The following is a 22,999-nucleotide window of genomic DNA, read 5'->3' as shown; positions in this document are numbered from 1 at the left end:
GGGTGTCCCTGAAGGCAGCAAATAGTCCCTTTACCTTTGCTCATGGTGATTTCGTACAACTAGTTCCTCTTGTTCTCCTCACTAAGCCCACCTTGGTAGGCCACAGGGAAAGGTTTTCACTACTGGCAACCTCCAGCACGGCCAGTCCTGCCCATGGCTCCTTCCTCACTGAATATTCCTCCTTGTATGTTTCTTTCCAAACTTTTATTCAACAATATAGAATTATGTCAATTATAATATAGAACTGTCCGTTGTGATGCTACATCCCCTGCCACTCCCAGGCTCTGGCAGGGGCAAGCTGGCTAACTGTGGTCCATCGGAGGCTGGAGGAGAAGAGTCAGGAGAGCGGAGGAATGAACAACTAACCAACAACAGCCTTCACGTTTCCATGCTTTCTGGGCCAGGAAGAGATCAACAGGGAACCAAAGGCAGAACCTTTTAATGGAGAGCTGTGTTCGTTAGAAGCTGAGTGCCATCCAGCCAGGCCCTCAGCCCTGCCCGTGCCGCACAGTCTGCCCGCCATCGCTCTACACGTGCCGATAATGATTCTCATTCTGCTTATGGAAAATGGGAGCAACAGCATCGGGACCTGGGGAGAGACAGGAGGAGGGAAGTGAGTGTCGCAGGATGCTGCTCACATAGTGCATTGCTCCTCCAGTTCTGATGGCACCACGCCACCCACTCCCACCAGGCTCATCCATCCTTTCCACCAGCCTGCTGCACAGTGTGGTCGTGGTAGCCAAATCCAGGAGAAAGCCTACAAAGATGCCTGTTCCCCAGCCTCCTCCCTTCCTAAAGCTGACTTCTTCAACTCCTGGCTGCCCCAAGCAGGATGACACTTGCCCACATCCAAAAGAACACTGGGCTGACAGATGCAGAAAGGAATCGATCTGAGTGGCAGCCAAGCACATGCACCACAGCCTCATTGCCCTCTGGGATGAACCTGTCACAGCTTACCCTGCCCTAGAAGCGGCATGAGGGACACCTGGAGATGTAGAGCAGGCTGTTGTGGTGTGTCTGGTCATCAGACCAGAGAAAGCCATCCCCCATTTGAGACCATTTGCTAAGGACAGCATCTTTTTTCCTCTGTTTGGACGTACCCAGAAAGCATTTCTGTCCATAGTTCAGATGGATAGAATTGCCACTTCCTTAATCAGAACCTCAACAGGTTTGGACACTGTCAAGCATTGTATTAATGTATTTCACCTGTGGAACTTCCTGTCTTCTCCCTCATGCCTCTTCTGAGCTGCTAAACATGAGAGCTAGGGAAGCAGGCAAGTTCTCCCCACTGCAACTTGGAAAACCACAATAAATGCTCTTTCTTGACTCCAAGGAAACAAATCAACAGGTTTTTCTTCTAAAACAGTTCTGAAATAAACATTAAAATCCCCAAACTGACCCTACTGTTATCAGCAGAGCATGATAGTCCAACAGCCATCAGGCCAGGCAGCCTGAGCAGGGCAGGTGGACAGAGAGCAGGAAACACACCACAGCAAACTCCCACATTGTACCAACACCTCACACGTCCTCTGCAGACACAGACTGCAGTGATACCCTGAGGGCTGACGGCATGCAGACCTGCAACCAACGACTAAGAGGCTCCAAAACATTCAGAGGAGGGGGTAGAAAAGGCAGCCTGAGCTGCATGGGGAAGCAGTCCCCTTCAGCTCTTTGCTCTCTTTGGCTATCCCACAGACCAGAGACAGCAGACGCTCAGACGTATAGATATTTATTGGTTTCAGTGAATTATACAAATGGATTGACCTGCTATCGATGCCAATAGAACTTTATTGGAATATGGAATGTAAACAGATGTTTCAAATAGAAACATTGCAACCTTATAAAAAATTAACTATTTCGACAATGCCGCAGAAGGAAATTCTGTGTTTAGGTGCTGGTGGGAAAACACTATCTCCAGCTTCTAGGTTTGAGCATCACCAGAACCACTTGATGAAATCACACACAGAACAAGTAGAGGAGGCAACTGTGAATCGTGGGGCTATAAAGCCATCAAGGGATCTGATGAAAGAACCCGCCAGACGAACCCCCCACCCCCCACAACAGGATCGGCACCCCAGAATTCAACAGGTGGCTGACTTCGTTAAAACACTACGAGGGATCCCAAGTCCCGGATCAGTAGTTGCACAGCCCCCTCCCCGACAGACCACACTGCTGTTTGCTGACCCTTCCCCTCCCCGTGCTCTCCTCCCAGGCCCCGTTCTGCTCCTCTATCCCGCAGCCCCAGAGCTGTGCTCCGGCACAAGTCTGCGTCTGGCACCGATTCTCATGGGAGCCACGTCATGAGGTACGTGGTTGCACACCTATCACAAGAAGTCTTGCAGTTCTGACTCTCCTGAGCTCAGTGGGAAAGTCTGGATAGTCCCTCCCCCCTCTCCTGCCGCAAAAGCAGCCCTCACATTCGCAAGTTTCCAAAGCAGGTCTATTGAGTTTCTTCTCAGAGCGAGCCTTTGTCAAACACCCCTGGAGGGGGGAATCTCACCTCTCCCCAGCAACTCAGATCAGTGCCTTATTTTTAATGCTCCAGCCCAGTCCTGAGGTGCTGCTGAGTCTGTGGGCTGCTTTTTGTTGAACCTCCCCCCCTCCCCCCCCAACGCCCTGGCATTTGTAATTAAAACTGGGATTCGAGGGCCAAATTCAAGCCCAGAGTGAGCAGTAGGACTTGGAGCTCAAAGCAGAGTTGCACCTGCTGACCCCCAGCCTGAATTTGGTTCACCCACAGTCTGCAAGTCAGAAAGGCATGTTTAGAAAGAGGCATGCTAAGGACTGATGGTGGAACGGCCAATTTGTCCCCACCAGTACAGTGGGGAAGGCTGGACAGAGAAGGAAGAGAAGGATCCATAGAGATGTGAACCAGAATCAGTCGTGTTGAGCCCTGGGGATATCACTACATGTTTAACTCTTGCAAGACCGTTTGCCCAGGGCTTTGGTACCACAGGGTTAGAGTTACATTAACCACAACCACCAGAGAGGAACTGAGGTTTATGACCCCCCCCCAAAGGTTAGATTTCTGCCGAGTATAAAGGGGAGGGGAAGGGGGGGGGGTCCTTGGTTCATTTCCCTTCACTGTGTGACCGAAGGTTTTGCTTTTATTTGTAAACATCTTGAATTACCCGTCGTTTTCCAGTCTTCATCGTGCTGTTGTCAGGCCACTGGAGAGCACAGCATTTTCTGAGCTGGGCTGGGACTGCTCCTTCACCACTGGATCTGCAGGAGACAGATCAGGCAGGAAGAGGAAACAGCATTTAATGAAGAGGAAGCTCCACCCTGGCAAACCCTTTGAGAGAAACCACCTCAAAAACTAACAGATCTGCTAAGGCTCTTGCAGTATAGGGAGGCCAAAACCTCCCCCAAGACCCCTTCCCCATCCCAGCTGGCCCCACAGACTCACAGAAATAGGGGTGCTCCATCGCCTCCTTGGCCGTCAGCCTCTGTTGATGGTCATATCGCAGGAGCTTGTCCAGGAGGTCTAGGACTTCAGGGCTGACAAGGTGTCTGTTCTCACTGTGGATGAAGTTCTCCCAGCGCTTCCGGGAATGCCTGCAGAGGGACCAGTTATCACTACCCAGCTCTGGTCAGCACAGCAGAATGGAGAGGTCTCAGGGAAATCGCTCTCCACTCCTGGAATAAACTGCTATGGCAGGCACAGCCTCCAGCTCTTCCTTGCAGAAGATACTGCTCAGCTAGCACTTGCCAAAGGGGGAAAAGCCCTCTTATTTAGGCACATGACTGCATGATGTCCAGTGCCTGGGAAAGGCACAGTACTGCACGGTTTCTTCTATCTATAGGGACTAGACACTATCACAGAACAAATGGAGTGACATCCTTGGGCCCAGCACTGCTCTGGCTTGCTAGTCAGCCTCACTCAAGCTGCCCTCATTATCCCATGCCTCTGGTCCTTTTAGGAAACATCATCTGAGATTCTGAGCCCCTCAACTCACACAACTCCAGTGTTTACATCTCCATTTCTAGGATGTCAACCGGCAAGAAAGGGAAGAAGCAGGGGAAAGCTCCTGGGTTGTGGAAGAGACAAAAGGAGGGAGCCTGCATTTCAGAGGCCTGCAAGCAGTGCTGTGAGCCAGAAGATCAAAGCAGGCCTTGGATAAGAGTCCTTCGCAGGATGGAAAATTAGTTCACCTCCCTCTGTGTTACAAGGAAAGAACGAGCTGTATTTCACTTCTCCACTTACTGGCCCAGGATATCATTGAAGTGCGGGTCCAGTTCTATGTGGTACTTCTTCAGATACCCATACAGCTCATCTGTGCCCAGGACCTTCGCGATGCGAACCAGCTGCAACAGAAGGTAGGTTGAGAGAGAGCAAAAGAGTGAGCAGACACAGCTGGGAAGAAAGAACAAATTCTGCTGGAGCAATTGTGCCTCCTTTTTGGTTTGACGTCAGACAGGACTAGGTACTGTCTTGCAGAGACAGAGCTGCCCAAATTGTAACAGCTCTTCTTTGGGAAACCTCCCAGAAGGAAAGAATGTCTTCCTTGAACCTTGCTTTTGCAACATGTACAGAAAACTATCTCCCACAAAAGGCAGTGCTGTGTAAGCCCAGATGGCTCAACTAGGCATGCAGCAACATCCTCCCAGCCTGGTGCTCCCATTCCCAGAATCTCCCCACTGTACACATGCAGATGAGCTGGTGACAGATGTCTCATTAGATAAACCACGTATCAAAATCCTCACCTGATCATAATTGTCCTGTCCGTGGAAGAAAGGCTCCTTTCGGAAGATCATGCTTGCCAGCATACAGCCTAAACTCCACATGTCTAAGCTGTAGTCATACATCTGAGAGGAAAAAGGAGAAGCCATCACAAGAGAAAGGCCTGCTCACCATGGCCTGGCTCCCCAACAACAGCACACAACCTCAGGCTTTTCACTTCATAGCAAGCCTCTTTCCAACCCAGGCAATGCCCTGACAGGCAAAACCAGACAGCCCAACGGTGGCCAAAGTGCAAGCACAAGCAGTATCACTGGCTTGCAAGGAGGAGGCAGAATCTTACTTGGTAGTCCACAAGGAGCTCCGGTCCTTTGAAGTACCTAGAGGCCACACGGACATTGTATTCCTGAGCTGGATGGTAGAATTCTGCCAGACCCCAGTCTATGAGCCGCAGCTGAACATGTGATAAAGAGACACAGAGTCAGGAGCCTCAGTACGAGCAAGTTAGGCAAAGCTGTGTCTGCCAAAGCCTCTCAATCCCATGCTGCAAGCATGGAGGCTGGGTGGTGCAGGGAGGCACGCTGAGGACAAGGCATGCTCTCAGCAGTGCTCTTTCCCTTGCCCTTGTCACCGCGTGGTGCTGGCAGGGCAGATCTCTGCATAGAGAGCTCCTCTGCCTCCCAAGTCCAAACACCACCGCTGCTGGGTGACTGGCTCCTTCCCAATGCCACAAGCCACAGCAGGCAGGATGCTGCATATTAGGGAACAGCTGTTTTGTCCCACCATTAAGAGGGGCTGGGCCAAAGGCAGTGTTGATTTTAACTGGGGGCTGGCAGCAGGAAAGGAGACAGGAGACAGCACACCACATCTTGCACGGCAGACTGTCTCCTCCGTGGCTCCAGGGATAGAGGACCAGCTGCGTTACTGAAGGACAACAGATCTAGTAAGAGATTCCCTCTCCTTTATAAACCCTGCCGCTGGTAACCACTGCTGATTCACACGGAGGGATCTGCGGGCCAGCAACTCACTTGCTGCTGGAAATCCCAAGTCCCTCCAGAGGTATACACAGCACCCACAAAGGTACAGGTACCACAGCAGGGAGGGGAGCTCCATGTGCTGCCCACTCCCACGGCAATGAGCCTGCTGCAAACGTTTCCCTTTATCTAACAAGCAGGACCCAGAAGAAAGGAAGGGGCAGGCTGCACCACAGGTTTCCTAGGTAAAGTTATCCACGTGCATTTTATATAAGGCCACTATTCTCCTATCTTCAGCCTCTGCACCTCATCACATCTCCCCAGGCACAAACTAACAGCCTGGGTCTGCTCCCCTCAGCAAAGACATGCAGCATGGCTGGCTGGGGAGGAGAGTGACTTCCAAGACATGGCCTCCAACTGTGGCACTCCCCAGTGGGACTCTGGCTGCCTCCTGGCACAGACACAAGTGGAGGGGAGCAGATAAAGAAAGGCTGAGGGGTAAGCACAGCTGGCCTGGCTAAGGGTACAGAGGCAGCAGTTTCAAGCTCTGCTGGAAAATCCCTGCTTGTAAGCCCTGGTGCCATCATACCTTTTTCTGTTGGTGGTCTATCATGACGTTGTGGGGTTTGACATCCCTGTGCATGATCCCCATGCTGTGACAGTAATCCAGGGCCTGGCAGACACACACACACACACAGATTAGATACAGCCATACAGCATTACAGCATGTAATTACAGCACAGCATTAACTATTTAAAAGACACTTCTTGTCAAGAAGCAAAATTATCTGGTCCACGAGGAAGAAGGAACTGGCATTTTCAGTTCTTATGCTGCACATGGCAAGCTGCAATGAGACACTATTGATCTCCTGTCCTACAGCAGTCCCAGACCCGTGTTGCCTGCATGGTCTTGGGAGAACACAATCCAGAATGGTGTCCCATCTGGGAGCAGGCCCAGTGTTCCCTAGGGCACAGCAGAATAGTTCTTAGTTGTTCTTCCCAGAAGGGGACAACTCTTATGTGCATACAGTTTTATAGCCTTCCAGTGAAGTTTTTCCATTGGTGTCCCAAAAAACACTTTAGCTAGATAGTCACCTCTGCCCTGCTCATTTAAGGCAGAGCTCACAAAAAGGCAGGTGATGGCGCACAGGGAAAAGTGACACTGCTTAATGTCAGAAGGCAGGACAGCACAAAAGCTCTTCAGTTCCATGACCTTACACCACGCGCTCCTCCCATGCAGCTGTTCCCCCAAGCAAGGAGTTGAGAAGGTTTTCTCAACTGCAAGGTGAAGGGAGACCCATCCATCAGTGTCTATCAGGTGCACTGATGCACTGAAAACTCCAGTGCCACGGGAAGAGAGCACAGCCTGCAGTCATTCAATATGCAAGACACACTGCCAGAGAGTAACGCTGTCCTTAGGTCCCTGCCACAGCAGGAAGCACAGGAGGCAATAGTTTCAATCTCAGCAAGGCCACAAGGAATACCCCTGCAATTTGACACGGCCTGACAACCAACAAGGCAGTTGGTTGGGATCTGCAGCACCGGAGATCCTCTGTAGGTTGGACAAAGTACTTCCAGGGGTGAAGCAGCCTGGTGTCTCACTTGTCCTAAAGCTGGATCATCTAATCTCACCAGCCCTCCCAACATAACCCTGATCTGCCTTAGGCTCCCCCCAGCCTTCAGTCAGAAGGCCTTTTCCTTGCAGACAGGTGCAGCAAGCTCGGGATGTGGAGAAGAAAAGCTCCCTCCCACTCATTAGATCTCTTTCAGGTCGTCTCCTGCAGTCCCAAAGTCATGGAGCACAAAATGCTTTCCCTCACCTGTCCCACTCATTTCCAAAGGCAGTGAACCTGCACAGTACCAGCACAGAAGCTCTGGTGCCCTGCTGAGACCTGACACAGACCACTGCTGCTCCAGCAGATCAGCACAGAACAGACCTAGGATCAGCCGAGGCATCAGCAATTCCTAATGCTCTGCTGCCTCCCACACACTGCAGCCAGACACCCCTGAGACCTGCCAGATGGCTCTGCCAGCATTCCATAGGGAGGCTTCAGGCTGGGCTAGCTAACATTTAGGACACCCCTCATCTTTCTGCAGAGGGGCAGAGAAGGCTTAGGCTAGCAGGATCCGTATGAAAATCCCAGTGTTGTGGCAATGCCAGCAAAACCAGAAGCCTCATTCCTAATGAAGCCTCATTCCTAATGAGGCTTAAATACTACAGTAAAAGGAAGCCTGGAGCTGGCAATCCCCACTCTTCTGGTCTGTGTTTCTAAAGATCCCCCAGATCCTTCTCAGTGCTTGTACTGGTTCTGACTGGGAGGGAGCAGGCTGTTTTCACTGCAGCCTGTCCAGTGCTGGAGACACAGGAAGGGAAAGCCCAACCTGACCTGGCCACCAGCAATCACTAACACAGAACAGACCCCAGAGAATCAGACTCTTCAGAGGCTGCTCATGGTCCCCTGCTTGGCTCTAATGCCTGACATCGATAAGCCAGGCAATCACACCACTTCCTAAACCTTCTCTGGATATGAAATATGGATTCTGTGATTCTGCACTGGATACAAGAGAGGTAACTGCTTCAATAGTGCTGTCCCAGTAGCCTGGCTACTGCCTTTCTCATTCCTGGCCCCTGCATCAACCGTCATATGCAATGCCACTCACCTTCAGCAGCTCATACATATAAAACCGAATATCAAAATCTGTCAGGATCTGGTACAGTTGCTGAAATAGATTTGGGGAGGGAGGAGAAAAAAAAAAAGAAATAAAATTAAATACTCCAGATCTGCATTAGTGTCATTTTCTGCACCCCACCTGCAACCCATCCCATGTCCCAGTGAACAATGCCACTCCCAATGGCCAGATCTGCCAGGGTTACATGCCAGGAAATCCAGGAAGGAGGGAAGAATTTCCATGAAAAGCCACTGGGATCATTCAGAGCTGCCATAATTTCTTTCTAGTGGAAGACTGCCTCGTTGTCTGTCTGAGAGGGAGACAGTGAGGCCAAAACAACGAAGATCCAGGCTGTGCCTCTACCTCCACTGGGCTACCAACACAGTCACTAACAGCCACATCATCCTGCTGCTCCTGCACCAGGTCACAGCTGAGCCCTGGATTTGCCTTTCGCTCTGTATCTGACCTTGGCAGCTGTGCCAACCCGGCCCTATCAGGCTGTGCTCTCGTCTGGTGAAAGTAAGGAGACCATGGGGCACTGAAAGGGGAGCTGGGCCAGGAAGGACATCCATGGGACAGCAGCAGAATCGGGCCCCTCTGTCCTTTCTAACAAACAAGGATCATCTCACAGTTCAGTGAAATCACTGCCTGAATCAGCATCAGTTGACTGCTCATCAAGGGCACCACCTGGCAGCTCCGGGAGGAATCCCACAGCAAGGGATTGAAATTCACATTCCAAGAGAGCTGTTCTGGCCCTGGATCCTCTCCAGGCGGAAGGCGAGATCCTCATGATCCTGCCATGATGCTTAGGGCAGGATCCAAACAGACCCAGCATGCTCAGTACAGCTCCTGGCAGCATACAGGTGTCACTTACACACCAAGCCTAAATGGCCTCCAGGATGCGAGCTGTGTTTTATTCTCGTGAGCTGGGATGATCCTAACACTTGGGAGCAACCCAGTGAAGCAGACAAGCAAGCAAGGAGCAGAACCAACACTGCCACAAACTACAGCAGGGCACCATTCCCTGACTTGGCTGCACACAGCCCTGTGAGGCACAAGCCAGGGCCAAGCCCAGCCAGCAGAGGACAGCTGAGCCCTTCCAGGAGTCTGCTGTAATGGCTTGCTTAGATAACAAGTCCTTTGGGGACAAAAGTCACCCAAAAAACATGTCTTTCTGGGAGTCACCACCCTGCTCAGCTTCACCTGGCAGCATCATTGCACCTGGGGAAGGCTACTGTGGGCAGCAAGTTACAGCTTATGGTGGTTGAAGGACAGATGTCTCATTCTAGTTTCAAAACCAATTATGACAAGACCTCTCATTTCACTGATGCTTACTGACTTGGCTGCATGGCTCTACAGCATAGCTGTCTTTTAAGGCAAATGAACGTGGGTCGCTGGAGCAGTCCCAGATGACAAGTAACACAACAGGTCTGCAGAGAAGCCACGTGCCTTTCTCACACAGCAGACTGTACATTTATTCCAGCTCCACACATTACTCCCATGATTGCAGAACTGGCAGGTTTAGGATGGACCCTGCCAGATAACTTCAGACAATGCAATCAGCACTACAGAAGTATCATGTAAGCGTCCCATCTATACCAGCATGTAAGAATAGCCAAACCTGCTGGGATACAGCTTGCACTGATGGCTTGGAATTGCCTGTAGCCATGGCTTAGACACATAGAACTGGCAGTGATTGCTGAGTAAGGCTCCCACCAGCACTACTGACTTCAGAAGTCAGCGCAGACAGGCAGATCGGAAGCAGACAGCCCAAAATGAGGAGAGGTCTCACCAGGAGCAGCCTGTGGAGCACCCAGCTCCGAGGAGACTGGGACTCTGGGGCAGAAGAGACAACAGAAAGATGACAACTCTGGGCACCCTCCAACTGCTTCATGCACAGACCCCTAACACAAGTGTTCTCACCTACTCTGTGCTTCCTGCTTGGCACAACTTTAGAGCAAGGAAAGCCTGCCTCAGAGCCTCTGTGCAGAAGGTGTCCCCAGCCCCCCACCCCCATGCAGCTGCAGCCTGAAGAGCTTACCCAAACAGAGCAGTTCACGCAAGTATGGTTTGAACAACCCACATGCTCCACAGGAAGCTGGTGAAGTTTGGGATACAAATAAGCCCTGAATATGAGCAGCCATCCTGTGTGCCCTGGGGGACATGCCTGCATTCCCAAAACAAGTTATTCCTGCTCTACACTGATCGTAAGGCAAAAGCATCAATACTCTCAGTCTAGGACTTGCACAGCTCTGAACACAGACTTCCTTAAGAGTCAGGATCTTTCTTAGAAGCCTAGAAATTATCTGCTGCAAAATCATCCGCTTGTTTCTAATGCAACAGCCACAGCTGAGTACTGCTGCTTCTGTGGCCAGAGCAGTGTTGCTCTGTTGGCTGCAGAGGAGCCCTCAGCACAGCACTCAGCACAGCTGGGGATGGCCTACCTCACATCTAAGCTTGGCCACAATCTCAAGTCACTATTTAATGATCTACCTCACAAGCATATTTCAGTTATTGAATGGTATCTCTGACAACAAGGACACTACAGAACAGTGCAATGCTATTTTGATTAGGAGACAAAAGGCGACCTCCAGCAAGATGCCTTTACCATCTGTTTTATCTCAAGTCATATATTAAGAAGTTTAAGAAAAAACACACCAAGTTAAAAACTTCCACCATCAGCCTTACTAAGAGACCCTGGGTCACCAGGAGAAGGAAAGGGGCACATTCCCAGTATACACAGCACTGCAGCAGACCAGCTGATGTCAACAATACCCAGACAGAGCAAGCCTGCTTTAATTAGCTCTGAAGGTCACCACACAGAACTCCTCTCCTGGCTGCTAACTTGGAGGTAACACTCATCTCCCTGCCCAGAGCTGTCGGGGCAGGCACTCCTGCAAGTGACTGCTGTTCTAGCCTATCTAGTAAGTCTCTGCATGAGAGGAAGGAGCGCTAAGAATGCCACCAGAATGGCTGCAGCTCTCACTGCACACAGTGAGATTTGCCTTGTCTGACAAACTCCAGGGAGATGAAAACAACACGTGCTGCCTCGCAGTGCAGGCAGCCTGTAGGCAAAGTCACGACGTCCTTCCCACCAGCACCAACCCAGAGTCCCTTTCCAGGTGTTTGGTGCATCTGGTGATGCTGCACTCTAGACTATGCACATCTACATAACGTGCCAGTACAGACAGCAGCAAAAAGGCACTGTCCTACAATATGAAATGGCACTGGAAGGTGCAATGCCTAGCTTTCTGATGGAAAATGCTCAAACTTTCCACCACTGACAGTAACTTTCACAAGAAAAGAAAAGATTCACAAGATACAAAGATAACACTCCAACAGGTGTGCTTACTAATGGTGTATTCCTTTTGTGTATCATGTCAGCTCTGCCAGGCAGAAGCATTTCAGCAGCCCATGCAGCTGTAGCTGCACTCAGACAGACGGACTCTCAGCTTTGGAAAGGAGCAATTTTCACTTGGAGCTTCCTAGAAAGGAGGAGGTGCTGCAGCCTTGGGCGAGCAGAGAGCTGCCAGGACTGCTCAGCCCCTTGTTACCAGGCTCACTGCAGCACGAGACCTGCTCCAGCCCGGTGGTCCCCAGGTCTGAAGGGTTCTTGCACAAACTGTTGTCACCTGCTCCACCAACTACACTGTTGTGAACAGAGCATCACAGTATGGGCACTCATCTCAGCTGAATATATAGTGCAGCAGTGATAAGTAAATTGAGAGGGGAGTTAGAAGTTCTAACCTGTTGAACTTACCCCTCACAGCCAGGAGGAGGTTCAGCACACAAGCCCTTCACTGTTTCCCATCTACAGCCTATTTAGGAACTTCATGGGTTTCTCATTTATGTGAAGGAAAGGTGAAGCTGACACAGGGAACAGACCCGAACTCCCTTCACAGCTCTTGAGGAGCGTCTGACAACCCAAGACTTGAGCAACTTTAATAGAAATGGGAGGCCTTCCCCTCCACACCCAGGCAAACTCACCTTAAAATCTGTGTTATTGATGTACTCAAACACCAGAGCTGGGGTCTTTGACTGCAAGAGAGAGAGAGTCATGGTTTAAAACACAGCATTTGGCCACTGCTCTTCCCCCTGCACCCAATTAAAAAATGCCCCAGACAAGGCAAAAGTTGTCACTGGAGGCTAAAGGCTCACAGCCAGTGGCAGGAAGATGGTCAGGCAGGACTGCCAACAAACACTACAGCAGTGTCATTTCCTCTCCATGGCTGAGGAATCACAGCCTTCCGCCAGCTGCTGCTCAGAGAAAACTTCCTGCACGTGGGGTCACTGTGGCAGTGCAGACAGAGGATGTAACCTCTGGTCACCAGACAGAAGAGCAACCACGATGAGAAGTGCTTAATTTCCAATTGCCCAGCAAAGCATTTGCATTCCAGGTGCCAACAGAAGCTGGAAGGCTGTGGTTTCTGCTTTCTTACAGCAAATTTGGAGGTTACAAGACTTCTCCTTCATCAGCCACGGGAAAGTCACATGTGTGTAGAACAGTCTTGGGACCATTCAGAGAAACAAGAACACCCACCCTCACCACATCACAGGCACCTACCACTGGATCCTTGACAGTGTCAATGAGATTAATGATGTTGGTGCCACCACGCAGATTCTCCAGAATCTTAACCTCACGTTTTATCTTCTTTTTCTTCACTGGCTTAAATAGACAAAAGCAATTAGAAGTGAGAGTCCTTTCAGACATTAACACCGACTTGTTCTGCCACTGTTCTGACAGTACCCCATGACTTCCCCTCCTTCCCCTGCTCCTGCTCTCCCCATGGAACATTTTTCACTTCAAAGGGAAGATAGACAACTTGAATGCATGAGGATTTCCCTTTTCTAAGTGAAAGCTTCCCACCCATCAGAGGAAGTCAAACCTCTCAAGACAAACATCACTGTGACTCCAGTAACCATGGTTCAGAGCACTGTGGACCGCACACACTGCAGTTGTGCTATGCATTCAGAGACAGAGGACAGACATGGGCAGAACTCATACCTCAGCTCTAGCACAAAACCTTCATTTTTTAATTCTTCCTGCCAAGTGCATTTCTCTGAAGTACTTTAACACAGCGAAGTGCCAACCTGAGGCTTTCCACCACACTTTCCAGTAAGCTCCAACACTGCTGTGCCTCACTCTGCAAGAGCGTTTCACGGCCACCCTAAGAGCAGGGACGCAGCTGCACAGCATGCCACTGCATCTGTGTACTGTGATTATTCTCAAAGCATGCAGATATTTTAAACAGTTTTTGCCTCCTACTCAAGCCCATGCAGCCCCAGGAATTCCCTTTGCAAAGTAAGCTTTTCTCTGGACACTGCAGTGCACAGAGTGACAAAGAACAGCTGCTCCCAAGGCTGGGTGAGCTTGCACACTCTGCTAATCCAGTGGTTCGTTTCAATGCAAAGGAATGACCACTTCTGTAACTCATCCACTCTCAAGACAACTTGAGCTCTGTGCCTGCTTGAAAGGAAAGGCAGCACGCAGAAGCTCCAAAGTGAGACTTTATTTAAGCCTTGGCCTGAGACCAGGACAGGCATTGCTGGCTGCTCTGCTCCTTCCCTGCAGAGCTCCTCCTGCACCTCTGCTACCCTAACACAGAGCTACAGAGACATCTTAGAAGGATGGCAGATGTGCTTATGGAAACTCTCTATTCTAGTCACTCAGCTTTCTGAAGCATTCACCATCCAGCATGGCAGCCACTCAGCAAGGCAGGCAGTAAGGAGAGGTAAGAGGCACCTTACCCAAGAGACAAGATGTCATCAACTTCAGAGTGACCTTCTGAGCAAGGCACAGGGAGCCTCAAGAGCTTGGCAACCCATGCTCCCCATTGCCTCCCCTCTGCTGCAGCCTCCCACACTTTGGTGACAGCTGCAGAGTGACGTGGCAGCTCACACTTGCTTTAGACAACCCTTGGTTTCAGACCACTCAAAGGAACGCTCATGGGAGAAGGAACCGAAGCTTTTTATACAGTCAGAAAGTATGGCATTTATGTAAGTGGCAAAATATGCTGCCTGTCAAGGCTCTCCAGGTAGCTGCAGCCTTCAGATTCAAACCCTTCTCTCTTCCTCCAAGTTGAAAGGCAGGAGCTAGGCCTTCCAGCCAAAAGATGAGAATCTCAGACCAAAGCAGAGAGCCAAAAATAACACCTATGCTATGCACAGGGAGCGTCAGCACCTCATAAAGCCACTGTGGAAAACGGCAGCAAGGCCACGCAGCTGCCAGCACCGGAGCAATGCACAGCAGGTTCTGCTGGGGAGGGGGCAAGGAAACAGCGTGGGGCAATCCTGAGACACAGCCACAGCCAGCCTAAGGGTAATGGGGAGGTGGCCCAAGCAGGGCTGGAAGGCGGTGGGAGTGAGGGCTTTGTCTCTGAACCTGAGCTGAAGATGCTTCATTAGGGACTAATTTCATCAATGTCAGAGTGGCAACAGACACCACCCTTGCATCGCCCACATCCACTGATCTTACCAGAAGGCCAAGGTGGAATTAGAGGATATAATTCAGTTATTTGCTCATCCAGCAAAGACAGATGCACACACAAGCTGTTTTCCAAGGACCTTCAAAGAGGGAGCAGCCTGGCTGCCAACGTACTCCTGCACGCATCCCTTGGAGCCACTCCGTGCCATCAGCCAAGGGGACCCACTGCCTGCTTTGGAAGTTCTCCTTTGCATTGCAGTTATTTCAAAGGCCTTTTGCATCAGCTACATAGGGACAACATCCCTCCAAGATCTCCATTCCTCCTTCCATAGCAACCATCACTCCCCCAGGGAAGATGATGTCGTCCCTCCACCCCACCACTTTTACGTGCTTCCACCTTCTTCAAGGCTGGAGGAGTGCAGCAGCATAGGGCTTGGTCTGGGCTGCCTGTGCGTGGCAGGACTCCTTACCCAGCCGTGAGCCCTGTTTCCTGCAGGGCCATCAGCTTTCTGACACTACAGAAATAAGGATGCAGGAGGGAGAGATGAAGAAGTGTAGAAGCATTGTCCCTTGGAAACAGTGCAAGGGAGCAGAGGATTCCCTGTTCTGGATTTGCAGGAGAAAGCATGAGCGATGGCTGCCTCCCCAGCACAGCTTTCTCCCCACAAGCCTACCCAACAGCGTGCCACCCCCTTCCCACACCGCAGCCACATCACTGCAGCCATAACCACAAACACCATCTGCCACCCAGGCACTCTACTGGAGCTCCATTTTCCCACATGCACCGTTCGACCTGGGAACACAAAGTTGGTGCAAACCACTCCAGCACAGTGCTGCTGCCGTCCCGTCCCCATTCTGCAGCACTGCCAAAAACTCAGACCCTCAGCAACATATCCTCCAAGCACCAGGATTAAGGCCGGGTTGCTACAACTGCATCTTGGAGTCACTCGATCTGTCTCTCCAAGGGTGCTGACTCCAAATGTGCATGGATTAAATGTGCACTAACTGAAGCTCTTATGGCCTCCAACCATCTGCCTCTCCCAGCAGGAATAGCTCCTAAAACAGCAGCCCTTGCAGACAGAGCATTCGAACTGCACTCATCTAAGGCTGTTTTACGATATGAATGGCAGCGTCTCACGCAGCTCATGGCTCAGTCACACACTGGGAGAAGTATTCCCCACAGAGCCACCCAGGTACCATCACCTGAGTCTGAGCAGCCTGTGTTTTGGAGGCAGCATTTTAGAAAGGTGTAGATTCTGACTCTATCTATCTGTTTTCCCATGCTAGAGGCATGTCAAAGCTTCCCTAAGAGCTGGGCTTCTCCAGTGACCAACAGGAGTCAGACCCTGTGAGGCCCTGAGTGAGCCCCTGCACTCTATGCAAACACCTATGTCCACAGGAACCCAACAGTTGCATTCGGTTGGGATTGGCCAACCAGGGGGAGGGGGAGCAGGCTGACAAGACAGCAGGATTGCATAAGGCTCGTTTCCATAGGAAACCAGGCTAAAAGACATGTCTCACTTTAACCATGTCTACAGTGGGCGGGGTCTAACTGCTTCAACTGCTGCAGTACCCTCCAAACAACGTGACTGCCTAGCGCTAGCTGTTTCCCAGTTTCCCAGGAAATTGCTTTCTTTCTCAGCCAAGCTGGAAGTCAGATAGCTGCAGATAGTGGGGACACACAGCCTGCCCAGTACTTGGCCACACAGAGCAGAGGGATGAGGTGGACCCCTACACCTCCCACTGGACCCCACACCTGCACTGCCCCAGCCAGGCACCCTCTGAAGCAGGATCTCCACACTCCCACCCTTGAGTCGCTTGCTTGAGGTGCTTCAAGCTGCTGAAAACCAGCCAGAGCAGGACAGGCAGCAATGGTGGTGGGCTCAGGGTGCAGGAGGGAAATGGCACAGGGTAAGCTGGGCTCTGCAGACAGGTAAGTGCAGAAGAAAACCCCACTCTGTGACAGAGAGCAGATCCTGGGTCACACTCTGGGAGTATAAGCAGGGAAGGAGCCTAGCTGCAACAAACACCAGCTGGGAGAACTAGCACCGCTTGCTAAAATAAACCCTTAGATTCAAGACTGCAACTATCACTTCCTGACTTGAACAAATAGATGTTATAGATGTCTGCCTAGTTAGTTAATCAACTGTTAGTTTGTTTCTGCAGCAAGCGGAGCACACATCTACCATCCTTCAGCTGCAGCCAACTCCACCAACCTGGGGACCTGGTGCACACCATCATGAAGCAGAGGAGCATCCACACTGCTCCCTGGGAGTCACAGAAAGTGCTCTGAAAAGAACTGGTGTTGGCACAGCATGGGGGGAAGGATTAGCAGACAAAAGATATGGATCTGAGAAAAACAAAAGTAATTTATCCCATCAAAAGAACAAAAAAGGTCTACTCATTGCCCAACAAACCTCAATAGCCCAGAATCACCACAGCACTGCAATGAAGCAGCAGGCAGATCTCTGCACAGAGCCCAGGACCAGCAGCATCCTTACCACAGGCTTTAGACATTTGAATGGAGGCTCCAGAAGCTCATTTATTTCTAGCAAGTATTGAAAGGATCATAATAATCAGCCTATAAAGCCCCATGCCAATTGCTCAATAGGAAAATTGCCTTTGGAGCAGCACTGCTTATTTTGTCAGACATCAGCTGGGAAACCAAATAATCATTTTCAAAAGAGCGATGAAAATCAAGGAGCCCACTTGTGTTAATATTTCAGGAGTTGTTTGCATTTCACAACTTCATTACTGGAATTTAAACTTCCCTCTCCCGAGCTGCTCTTGAATTTTACAAGAGGAAGAAACAATTAAAAAAACCCACCCTGAAACTACAACAGCACTTTCGCTTTTTGGTTCAAGCTTAGGTAGAATACATCAGCAAGGGTTTTGAGGGCAAGGCTTTCCTCCCACAAAGTGTGTCCCTAGAGCAGCCCTCTGGGACAGCAGGACTGCCCTCAGTGCACCCACACCACTGCAGCCAACTACAGGAGACACAAGAGGATGGAGTCCTGATCCCTGCTGCATGGATCGAGCACCACACGGGGCTCTGCTGCAGTTTTGCTGCCCACCAGCTCCCTGTGTCCAAACACAGCTGTGGGAGTTACTGGTACTGCTCCAGGGGGACCCAGCTCCAGACAGGGCTGGGCTCCTGCACTGACTGTGCCAAGCTCGGTGTGGGCAACTGGCACTGGGAATAGCAGAGCCATGCGCAGCTCTCTTCCAAAAGTGCTCATTTCAGCCCTGCCAGAGGAGGAAGTAGGCCGGGAAGAGCTGATTCAGGGAGTACAAATGCAGAAGAAGTGAGAGGCACAGAGACCTCCCAGGAGCAGGAATGGAGCGACAGTAGAAGGGCAGTGATGCAGGCAAAAGCTCCAGCCCTGAAGGACAATCATCGCCCTATCGGATTGCCCTGCTCACACAGCACAGCAAGCCTTTCAGCCCCCACAAACAAGGGCTCTGAAGCTTTCAGGGACAGCAGAAGAATCAGCAGAGCCATAGGGCTATCTCCCCCAAATGGTTCTCTAGCTGCCAGAGCAGCAACTTGAGCTCAGTACCTCAAGGACGCTGCTGCAGCCCCAGGTCTGAGCAGTGGCTCTGAGGGGTTCATGCAGCACAGAACAGGGAAGAGAGGAAAGACAAAGAAGCCAGCAATCACTTGAGAAACTGCAGACATGGCTGAAAGTTCCAGTCTGTGGACCCGACATGGGGACAAAAGCTGCCAAAGGGAAAGGGGCTATTCCAGCAGTGCCTCCACCCCTCTCCTTGTAACTACACTCTCTCCCTCACCTGTTTTGCCTTTTCTGATGGCAGCCACCCATGCAGACAAACTAGCCTTTTTGTGATGGGTTTACGGAGTCTCAGGCAAATGAGCTGCACACAGACACATACATGAGTGAAATAAGTGGGACAACCCCTGCACAGGGCTGGCAATATGGATGCCACGATCCCTACCCTGGGCACATGCTCAGTGCAAGGGAACGGCTGTGAAGGGCTGGAGCTCCCAGCAGCCACAGCTGCAGGTGCCAGGTGCCAACAACCCAGAAGCCAAACACGAGCATCAGACTTGAGCAAGAAACAAAAGGACACACAGGACATGCTCACACATACCCTCTTCCTGGCTCAGCACTCCCCTCAGCACACAGCTGCACCACGGTCAGCCAGATCAAAAAGCCCACAGGAGCTCACAGCACCAGCTGCATACCACAGGGGCACAGCTGCAGGCTGCCTCCATCCCTATGGGCTGTGAGGAGCACAGAGCTGTGTACGGCACTGAGCACTCCGTACTGTGCCAAGATGACTCTTCATTTTTGCAGAATCCTTACTCTCTTAACAGGTTGAAAAGCTGAGCAGTTGCCCTCTGCCGTGCTTTTGGAGGATGCTGTCAGGGTGTCTGTGGGGTACATCGGGGCTCCTGCCCACTAGTTAGCAAACACCACCATACACAGCACGACCTGACATGCAGCAGCACAAGAAGAACCTGTCTGCTTTTCTAAAAGAGCTGCAGAAGTTTTCTGGAAATAAATGACACTAAGAACATCCCATTCATCAAAGAGAGACATTTGACCCACAAAGTGGTAACATCACAGTCATCTGTACGAACTTAATGGTGCTCCTTTGCTGATACATGTTATTACCACAACTGGGGGCATGATCACAACCCATTTTCCTGCAGGATTCCACCTGGACCTGCACTTCGGGTAGCAGCTCAGGAAGGCAATGCCAGGGAAATGGGGCACTGTGCTTTATGCAAGACCAAGTGGCCTGGGGCACTGCGATACCTATCAAAGCCATCAGCAAACCCAGCCTTGTCCAAGGCTGAAGACATCACAGGGCACTTGAATAAACAAAGCAATTAGCCTCTAGAAGAGGAAGAGCATTTTATCTTGTTCACACAGCACCAGACCGGGACCTATGCTTTAGTCTCAGCTTTGTTGAGGCTAAGGGACTTGCCCGAAGTCACACAGGAAATCTGTGGCTCGCATCTGCATCTGAGAAACTGTGGTAAAATTTCCTGACCTCTCTGGAGGAAGGTACAAGATGTTCAGGTACAACCACGAAAGAAGGGGAGCAAAAAGGCCTCGTGCTCGCTGGAGCTCATTAAGAACCAGCTGCTTCACACAGCAAGGCTGTGAAGATACCAGTCACTTCAGACGAGGCACAGATGCTAAGAGCACCCTTAACACATAACACAAATTGTTCTCTCGATGAACCTTAAATAGAAAAGAGTGACTACACTAAACAGCCACATCTACCAGCAACACTTCTTCCCCTTGTCTCACCCATCCGGCTGCTCAGAGCCTCGTAACTTGGTTGCATTTCCCACCTCAGAGAACCCAGCAGGAATTACAAGCAGCAGACACGCCCAGCCTATTTGCTAAGACCGAAGATACATGTAATTACAATTGCAATTAAGTTTGAGACTCGCTACAGGAAACCAGAAGCACTTTCCACAGATCACAGTGATGTTACTGCCACACTTTACAAGTTTTCATAACGTATACAATGCAGTGCTCTGAAACACCCTTCTCACTGACCCACTTTCCACTGAGAAGAAAGTTCATCTTCATTTATCTGGACTTTCTGCTTTCCCTTGCTCACTCACAGGAATGCAGCCTGCATGCTAATGCAAGTGGGGGGAGCCAGGGAACTAATGGCAACACCATCAACTCTAAATCATGGCCAAGCTCATCCCCTGCTTACAGGGCTTTGTGGCAATGCATTCAGGCCCCAGGGAGGAGCACCCAGCCACCCTCAGATGACTCTCGTGGCTGACTCACAGCTCTGTGCTGATGGGCTCCCTGGGGATGACAGTTTGGCAGCATCGCTCCAGGGGAGGCTCTTTGGGCTGGTAACAAGGAATATTTCCGATGGCTTTCCCTGCAGCCTTGCTGCCTCATGGCACCTTCTCATGTGGGGCAAGTCTTGGACTCTACACAAAACACAGCAGTCCCAAAGAGACAACCAGGAGCTCCAGAGCTGCGTGCAGAAGTGCAGTTTCCTCAGCATAACCATGAGCCATCTTGCCACAAAATACAGTTATGCACTGGCTACTCTCTCTCAGAACAGAAAACCAACCAAAACCAAAAACCACGTAAAGCACCCAAAGGTGTAGGGGAGGCCTCAGCCCACCAGAAATGTTCAGTGAGAATGTGAGCTGTTAGGCTCAGCTGTGGGGCTGTCCCTGAGAGCTCACCTGGCCACCACCTCAATTGGTACCAAGGCAGGGCTGCCATTCAGTCCTCCAAGAAGCAATCAGGATGGGAGACTGCTCCTTGCTTGGGAGCAGCATACAGCAGGGCAAGCTCCCTGGAAAGCTGAGAAAGACTCCAAGGAAGCCAGCACAAAGCCAACCAGTGAGCCATGCTATCAGAGCGCATCTAGCAAACGTCTCAGGGCTCCATCCTTGCAGACCCACGTCCCAGGGACCCGCCAGCCTCACTGGCTGCAGGACAGATTGAGCTCAGACCCCCCTCTGCACTCTGCAGATCAGCATGTGCCTGAATTCATCACATACCCACAACCAGAAACTGGTTCCATGTGCTCTTGGCAAAGAAAAAAAAAGACACGCGTTGCTGGTCCAACAAATGACAGCCACAAGCATCATCCAAGCCAAAACTGAAAGCACCTCAACTCCAACCTTTACGTTTCTGGTTTTTTTGTTGTGTTTCTTTTTTAAACACCCTCCAATCCCAGATCACGGACACAGACTGGTTACCACAGTTCTCTGCAGCCACGCTATTTCACAGCAAGGTTTGTCCTACAGCAGCTAACTCCATGCCATCCTAACCCACAACCCAATACTGCTGCAGAACAGTTCCCACAGCCCGATCCAGTGGGATGAACACACAACATTGACATGACTGAGCAACAAATGGTCTGTGTTCTTCTCCTCAGATTTTCAGGGTATTTTTGGCCTGCCCAAGGTGACATTCCCCCCCGCCATGTAACAGATCCTTTGCAGCACTGGATGTGCACTTTTATGTGCTCTGTGAGCACCTCATGGTCTGACTCTGAGGAACTCGTGGCTGGACTCTGAGACGGCTGCATGCCAGCTGTCTGCAGGCTGACAGAAGGATTCTCCTGCAGGCTCTGCATTCCTGTTGGCATGGCCATCTTGGGCTGTTTGCGACAGGCACGGCCAGCCACCAGTTGCCCAACGCAGGCAGCACATACAACACTGTAACAACGCCAGAGCTCTGCGTGCTCCTCCTCCAGGGGAGCCCTCAGCCGGGAGCAAACAGAGCGTGTGGGAGTTCCAAAATCCAAACCACCATCCAATGCCCAAACACCCGTAAAGAGAAGGCCAGAACTTCAGGGTGAGATGGAGCCAAGGTTCTCCGGCCCAGCCCTGCCCGGACACTCACCTTGAGGATCTTGACGACGACCCTCTCGTTGTTGGTGATGTTGATGGCCTCGAAGACCTCGCTGTACTTGCCGCGCCCCAGCTTACGCACCAGCTGGTAGTCGTCCTGGTTGCTGCGGGCACCGAGAACAGAGAGGAAGGCGGCTGAGGGCCTCCAGCCCTGCCCGGGGCCGCCCCTCCCCAGCCCGTCCCGCCGCCTCCTCCCGCCCCCCGCTCCCCACAGAGAGACCCCGGGGCGCGGCCCCTTCCCGGGGCTTCGCGTGGGCCGCGGAGGAGCCCCGGGGCCGGCGGCCGGGGCAGGGGTCCCCGCGGGGCGCTTTACCCCCAGCTCGGGACGTGCGCTTCGTAGTCCCAGTACTCGCGGCTCCTCAGGCTGTTCACCTCGGCGTACACCCGCGCCCGGCTGCCGGCGGCCGGGCCGGGCATGGCGGCGCCGGGCGGCGGCTGAAGGAGGAGGAGGAGGGCGCGGGGCCGGCGCGGGAGGCCGGCGAGGCGGGGCGCGGCGCGCAGGAGGGAGGCGGCTGGCGGCGGCAGGGCCAGGCCAGGCCGGGCGGGGCGGGGCCGGCCCGGGGCGGCGGGCGCGGAGCTGAGCCGAGGCCGGGGCCCGGTGCCGGCGGCTGCAGCCTGGGCCGGCCCCGAGCGCCGCGCAGCCGACCCGGAAACGGCGCCGCGCGTCCGCGCCGCCGCCGCTGCGAGGGGAACCGCCGCAGCGCCCCCCGGCGGCACGGAGGTCCCAAACGGCTGTGAAGTCACGCCCGCCCTAGTCCGTTTCCGAGGAGCTGGAGCGGCGATTAATGACGCAGGTCCGCGTGCGCGCTCCTGTGTGCGCGCGCGTCCGCGTGTACACAGCGGTGAGCAAAGCTAAGGCGGCGTCGGCGCCGC

General features: G+C 52.0%; 2 protein-coding genes across 4 annotated transcripts in view; both read right to left on the bottom strand.

Annotated features, from left to right (window-relative positions):
• Positions 1-22,999, bottom strand: part of PLA2G15 (phospholipase A2 group XV) — a 345,808-nt gene that overhangs the window by 8,797 nt on the left and 314,012 nt on the right. The gene's annotated exons all lie outside the window — the stretch shown is intronic.
• On the bottom strand, positions 513-22,614 carry CSNK2A2 (casein kinase 2 alpha 2). Of its 3 annotated transcripts, XM_065733290.1 has the most exons (12): positions 22,440-22,614; positions 22,119-22,230; positions 12,889-12,990; positions 12,312-12,362; positions 8,316-8,375; positions 6,245-6,328; positions 5,025-5,135; positions 4,708-4,809; positions 4,208-4,308; positions 3,410-3,558; positions 3,132-3,225; positions 513-589 (listed from the first exon to the last, which is right to left on the bottom strand). In XM_065733290.1, exons 1-11 carry the CDS (start codon positions 22,541-22,543, stop codon positions 3,149-3,151), a joined length of 1,053 nt encoding a protein of 350 aa, XP_065589362.1. In that variant the 5' UTR covers positions 22,544-22,614; the 3' UTR covers positions 513-589; positions 3,132-3,148. The 3 variants fall into 3 exon arrangements, with proteins under 3 accessions (XP_065589362.1, XP_065589361.1, XP_065589363.1); XM_065733289.1 differs by lacking the exon at positions 513-589 and having other exon boundaries at positions 2,581-3,225; XM_065733291.1 differs by lacking the exons at positions 513-589; positions 5,025-5,135 and having other exon boundaries at positions 2,581-3,225.

Source organism: Cyrtonyx montezumae, unplaced genomic scaffold, assembly GCF_038088225.1.
Source record: "Cyrtonyx montezumae isolate F1298 unplaced genomic scaffold, pur_monq_1.0 scaffold_17, whole genome shotgun sequence".
Classification (NCBI taxonomy): Eukaryota; Metazoa; Chordata; class Aves; order Galliformes; family Odontophoridae; genus Cyrtonyx; species Cyrtonyx montezumae.
This window is presented reverse-complemented; position numbering and strand designations above follow the sequence as displayed.

Bases quoted from the DNA above. Each gene is read 5' to 3' on its own strand.
- CSNK2A2 (XM_065733290.1), bottom strand. From the start codon at position 22,543: ATGCCCGGCCCGGCCGCCGGCAGCCGGGCGCGGGTGTACGCCGAGGTG. The intron at 12,991-22,118 runs GTGAGTGTCCGG...TGTCTATTTAAG, and splicing joins TCGTCGTCAAGATCCTCAAG to CCAGTGAAGAAAAAGAAGAT. The intron at 3,559-4,207 runs GTAAGTGGAGAA...GTCCCTCTGCAG, and splicing joins TTCAATGATATCCTGGGCCA to GCATTCCCGGAAGCGCTGGG.